We start from the raw sequence: 6414 nt of genomic DNA on the forward strand, positions 1-6414 counted from the left end.
CCCCTCAAAGCAAGTCCCTGCGAGGCCACCCCTAACGGTGACGGTCATCCCAGAAGGGCTGCTGGAGAAGTAAGTGGCTGTACGGCAACACGGGGCTTCTCCAGACACCAAAGAGGGCAGAAAAAGAAAGAGGCTCACACATGCTTCAGGACACGCAGCTGCCAACGCTGTCCACACCCCCGGCTCGGGACAGCAGGGAAGAGCCCTGAGGCCACCATGGTTTCTGGGGGACAGGTTAGACACTGCAAGAACACCTCCAAGAGCTTTTTTTTTTTTTGGTGCACAACAAAATTCTAAGGAAAGAGTCAAGAGCAATAGTCGAGACCCCGGCTGACTGTATTAACAGACAGGGAGACAGCAGATTCCCCCTGGGCATGGCACAGCAGAGCAGCAGGAAATAAAGCTCAAGTCTCACCAACTCGACCAAATACCTTCATCACCATCACAGGCACCAAACACCACATCCCGCTCTGAATCCCTTTCTGAGAACTCCCCTCTCCCGCCACCTTCCTACCGTCTCGTAAGAAAACAGAGAGAGGCAGGTGAGACACCGGTAGCTGAGCAGTGTGAACGCTCCCAGCGGCATTACTACATTCTGGTTAATCCTCTAAGCCACGGGGAGGTTAAGGTCCCTCCCAGCTCCTTGCATTTTTCTGCACTTTCTCTACAAACAGCCAAAATCCCTTACTGAAGAGTCTTCCACTCCTTTGCACACATCTGAGGTCGCCTTATCGACAAGCGCTGGCAACACAGACCGAGTTAGTCCAGCGCTGTCACAAAACGAAGGCAACGCACTGATGCCTGCACAGAGTGCAGCCAGGAAGGATTTTCCGTGTCTAAGAGCTGTGTTTTGGGGGCAGCAAAGGGTGTTCTGTATTCTGCTCTCACGCTCCAGCCCTGCTTTAACAAGTCTCCCTCAAGGCACACTCTTAGTGGAGAAATCACTCACACAGGTTATTTGTCCTCCTCCACTCAAATATTAAGTTATAATTTCATAATTCCAATGTCCTTTTGGTCCTAGCTACATCACCTGTAAAGCAGATAGGAGGCTAAAAGCTCAGGGTAGATGGGATGTGGCCTGATGGCTGCAGCCTGGTTTAAAGCCCAGATCAGTGCAGTGTCTTGACAATTAAGTTCTTAGTTGGTGTTGGGGAGCTGATGCACTGCAACTCTAGCAGCAACGTGGAAAAAGGCAGCTGCTAGACACTGCATGGAGAAAAAAAAATCTCCAAAAGGATTAGAAGTTCCCAGAGGTGATAGAGTCCCCATTCCCCAGCAATATCAAAAAGTAAAAAAAATAATTATAAAAGAATTCTAATTAAAGTAGACTGTGGCAGGGAGCAGGGCCTGACCTGGAGTCACCAACCCCTTCCACTAGTTACCCAGAGACCGCTGTGCCAAAGGTCCTGCCACAGCGTGAGAGTCCTGGTGATTTCTGGAGCATCAGTACACCTGGACCCGCGAAAATTCAGCTGGAAGGGAAGTCGCTGTGGCTGCTGGACACCCTGACGCTTGCTGAGTCCCAGCCAGGGGCCCCACGCCCGCGGGTGCCGGTGGATCAGTCGGGCACAGTCGCTGTGGCAGGGAGAACTCTCCCAGCTGGCAGCTCTCTCCAAGCGGGGCCCCGGCGTGGGCTGGCACGTAAGGCTCTCCGAAGGCACCTCTGGCTTGGCAGGGGGAAGAAGTGAGGCCGTGTCCTGCCATGTGGCCGGGCTGCAGTCCGTCGTGTCGCAGAGCATGGCTGTAGGCCGGAGCGCAGCTGTGCTGCAAGCCCTGGCTCTGAGCACTGGGATGCAGCATCTGGAAAGCGGGAAGAGCTGGAGGTGAAGCGCAGTAGTAGCTCTGGGTGGGGTAGGTGCCTGGCACAGCGTTAATCCTGGGCAGGAAGAAGACAGAAGGTTACAGCCCTGTTCAGAACCAGGGCTGCCCAATTAACTCTGGGAGTGCCCTGGGGGTAGATTTCCTCCTGACCAGAGCTCAGAAAGGTGACTGCAATCCATCAGAGACACTCACTACAACAAGAGAAGCTCTTATTGTAACCAACATTGGAGTAAAAACAGGTTTATTGGCCTCCCAGGACAGCTCCCAACCCACAACAATTCCACACCCACTGAACGAGTCTCTTTGTGCAAGGAATAAGCAAGTCAAACTGCTTTAAGATTTCCATGTGCATCCTCCCTGCGTTCCACTGAATGACACGTCTGCTAAGTCATTAATGAGGAAAATTCACAGCTGCCAAGTGTTTCAGGGAGCCATAAAGGCCTTCAGTGCAAATAAGAGCCCAGGGTACAGAGCAAAAAGGGGAGGAGGAGGAGGAGAGAGTTACAATTAAAATAAATCATTCAGAAGCAAGGTCTAGAAACAGCCTTTGCCAGCAGAAGGCATGACTCATCCCGCCAAAACGGATCAAGCGAGCGGCAATCTGCCTCGAAGCCAAAGCCTCTGGGACTTCAGGAGTACTGCTCAGCCCCCGCACAGCACTGAGACGAGCGCTGAGAACTGAGACAATATTCACGAAGACCATGACTGCTGGATTCCAGGCAAGAACAAAAGACTGGCTCAGGCTGGGTTTTTGAGCTTGGATTTTTAATTTTTATTTTTTTTTAATTTGGAGTGGGGGTTTGGTTTTGGGTTTTCATTTGGGTATTTTTTTTTTTTTGTGGACATCAACATGATGCCAAAGCCTGGATCTCCAAGAAATGCCTCCTGTCTGGTGGCAAGTTGATGCCTCAAGTCTTTTGAAATTTTTTAAACAACAAACCCCGAACCATAAAGAGCCCCCACTGAAGAATCAAAATAACAAAAGTGAAGCTCCAGAAGCACGTAGAGAACTTGTGTCTAAGACAGAGAGACATGCAAACTTACCTCCAGAAATGGAAACATCCTAGAAACACCTTCCCACACCCTGCTTGACAGTCAAATGTTTATGTAAATACCTTTGAGCCAGAACAGTCTATTTATGTCACCTCCTCTAAAGCCAGCAGGATTAGACACAGAGCTGTGGCACTGTGCACAACAGCTCGCAGCAGAAGCGTGAGGCTGATGCAGCCACCGGCTGAGCAGGCAGCGAGCTGGTCCCTCCTCCCAAAAGCAGCACTTCCTCAGAGTCTTCCAGGGAGTCAAACCCCAAACGCTGCCGGATCTGCCCGGCCTCCCCTGCCAGCACTCCCACGGTCGAACGCCCCAACAGATCTGGGTTAGTGCGTTCCTGGTGCAGGCAAAGGTTTGTTTTATGGCTTCCCCGTGGGTGGGGGCAGATGCAAACACTGGGAATGCTTCCACTTCAAAGAATGCTTTACAGCAGCTGCTGGCTTAAACAATACATAGAATTTAACCCCTAACAGAAAACCATCCTTCCTGTGTGAAACTGAAACGACATCTTAGAACAGGGGAAAATTTGACCTACATTTCCAAGCTTTTTGGTATACAAGTGCGTCCTCATGGCTCATGACAGACACAAACTTAAAACCCTTCCGAACATCGGCCACAGACCCTGGGGTCTCTCCAGAGCAATCCTGCCTTGACACTAAAACCAGGCACTGAAAGGTCGACGCTGAATGACATCTTTCATTTATAATGCACAGCTCCAAAGCAGATTTGGACCCAACTCGCTTCACAGCATTTCTGGGAGGTGAGGTGGGGCAAAGAAAGATAAGGAACACGCCCCAGGGAGCCACATGGCCAGGAACAAATGCCCTATGTCCTAACTTTACTGGAGAACCACTCAGCTTTTATGTCAGGCGAGCTGCAGCTCCTTTGCCTGAGTACATGCTGCCCCTGCAGCTAATGAGAGGGCTGTCACCTCAATTTAGCTTTCACTGCCAGGCCTAGCTGAGTTACTGTGTGCTAAGCTATTAGTCACAGTAGTCTCACCAGCGTAACATCACTGGGTCAGTACACCCTCCCACACACCTGGGGAGCACAAAACAGCTTTTAAAGGCAATTTAATGCCTCGGCTTACGCTTCAAAATTCCCCTCTATCCTAAGATCTTTCACAGGAACTCCTGTACTTACTTGCTGCCTTCGAAGGCTCTTCTCTCTGCTAAGGACCCTGGGATATAGCTCAGCACTGGTATCCTTTTTAGCAGGCTGAAAGGGAACACGTGGTCCAGCTTAGAGCCCACCGACTCCGGAAAATCCAAGCAGAAACAGTAGCCAAGGCCATCTGAAGGCAGCAGTGTGTTAAGGAGGACTGCAGACAAAACACACTCGTTTCCAACATGACCACACACGAGCCCCCTTTGGCCACAAACCACTTCCCCAGGAGAACTCTCCCAGTTGTACCCAGCGCCATCTTCACAGAACATTGCCCTTCTCGGTTCTGTCACTAAAGCCACGGCGGAAGAAGAAGCATGATGTGAAAAAACACACGCAGAACCACGTGTGCTGATGACCAGCAAAGCTAGTGAGAGGTTAACGCAGAGCGGGAGCCCAGGAAACACCATAAAGCCCCGAGAACCGCAGCACATCCCCCCTCTCGCGAACCAGCGCCCCCACTCTGCTTCAGAGCTGGAAAGGATACAGGCTGCCCCCGTCAGGAGCCCACACAGGTTACTCAGGAGAGAGGAGTGAGGGATAAACCATGCTATGCAGAGCATAAACCACGGCACCAGCACCACTGGAATTCTAAACCCGAAAAACAGAGCCCTCTTTATCCGCGAGCGCGTGGTGGACACACCCAACGTAGCGAAAGCTACCGGCATGAACCCTTTGGCATCTTCCACCTCGGACACCCTTGAAACAACGGTCTCGAGTAAGAGGTACAGGAGGGCGGAGAGGACGGCGAAGGCGATGGTGAGGAAGCAGTGCTTCGCAGTGCCAACGTTCTTCTCAAAGCTGCTGGCAAAATACCAGATGATAACGGCACCGCAGGTCAAGGACGTCAGGTCTTCGTAGACAAAGATGTAGGTAATTAACCTGTGGACTGAGCACACCAGCACGTCACAAAGGCAGAGGCAGCAAGGAGTCTGTTTTAAACCGCTGCAATGACACGCTTGAGCAGAGGGAGAGTGAGCCTACAGGATTCATTAGTAGCTTTCATTTCTATCCTGGTGTAGAGGAAAAGGAACTTGAGGCCTTTAAAACCAAAATAGGGTTAAAACAAGTGCTATCTTGGGTATCACAGACATATGGGCTGACTCTGGCTGCTTTCTGGGAAGCTGCCTGGGAAAAAAACAACAGCATCTGTAGTAAATTCCCGTCTCATTAAAAGAGGAGGCAAGAGACGTAAAAATGACTGTTACGGTAACTAGGTCTTGCTTAAAAGATAAACAAGAAGGCTGATTTTTCTCACCAAAAATGCCCAGAGGTTATCAAACCTTGGATGTGCTTCCAAGCGCTCTTGTCAGATGTTCTGCCGGGCACCCAGCGAGGACTGGGGCAGAGCTGTACACCTCCCTCCCAACAGCCGGAAAAACAGCAGCTGAATGTGTAACCTGGTACAGCCTGACTGCCCCTCGCCAGGGGCACGCGAGGAGATGGCAGAATTTACCCTTCAGCTCACAGCACTGCACTGCCAGAAGAAATCACTGCCTGGGGGCAATCAGAACACGGGAATTAAGTGTGATAAAAACTGAATACCACAAGGGCTGAAGAAAGCAAATCCCTTAAGCTCCCAGCAGCGTATCCCCACACTACGTGTCAAAGGCCACAGATCATGGAATGGTTTAGGCTGGAAAAGACCTTTAAGATCATCAACTCTAACCATTGACCCAGCGCTGCCAGGCCCAGCACTAACCTGTGGCCTTGAGCACCTCATCTCCACGGCTTGTAAATCCCTCCGGGGGTAGGGACTCCACCTCTGCCCTGTTAAAGCAGAAGAAAGAAATCGAAGAAATCTTTTCTAATATTCATTTAATCCTCCTCTGGTGCAACTTGAGGCCATTTGGGGGCCGGTCAGCTCAGTTGGTTGAGCGCGGTGCTGATAATACCAAGGTCACAAGTTTGATTCCCGTTCGGTCCCCATGTGTTGCCCGATCTAGTCGAGAGGCGTCCCTGCCCATGACAGGGAGGTTGGATTAAATGATCTCTAAGGTCCCTTCCAGCCTAGGCCATTCTAGGATTCTATGATTTCCTCTTGTCCTATCGCCTGTTACTTGGGAGAAGAGATTCACCCCTGCCTCGCTCCCCCCTCCTGTCAGGGAGCTGCAGAGAGCGAGAATGTCTCCCCTCAGCCTCCTCTGCTCCAGTCGAAGACCCCCAGGTCCCTCAGCCGCTCCTTATAAGATGTGGGCAGAGGGGGGAGCAGCCTGAGACAGGAGGGCTGAGCTGGATGCCCAGCAGGTCCGGGAAAGTGCCGAGCAGGGGGCACGGTGCAGGGCACGGGGAAGGCCAGGAGAGGGCAGAGACCTCGGGGAGAAACTCGAGGAAATGCTCAGAGAAGGGGAAGGGTGGACCAAGTGGCGTAGGGCAGGG

General features: G+C 51.6%; 1 protein-coding gene across 1 annotated transcript; it reads right to left on the reverse strand.

Annotated features, from left to right (window-relative positions):
* Positions 1-1443: 1443 nt before the first annotated feature.
* Positions 1444-4917, reverse strand: RHBDD2 (rhomboid domain containing 2; the record flags this gene model as incomplete). Its single annotated transcript, XM_009864371.1, has 3 exons — positions 1444-1876; positions 4015-4165; positions 4523-4917. Coding segments are annotated over 3 exons (979 nt in total), but the record flags the coding sequence as incomplete, so codon positions are not given.
* Between the last annotated feature and the right edge of the window lie 1497 nt (positions 4918-6414).

This window comes from Apaloderma vittatum, unplaced genomic scaffold (genome assembly GCF_000703405.1).
Source record: "Apaloderma vittatum isolate BGI_N311 unplaced genomic scaffold, ASM70340v1 scaffold2462, whole genome shotgun sequence".
In the NCBI taxonomy this organism is placed as follows: Eukaryota; Metazoa; Chordata; class Aves; order Trogoniformes; family Trogonidae; genus Apaloderma; species Apaloderma vittatum.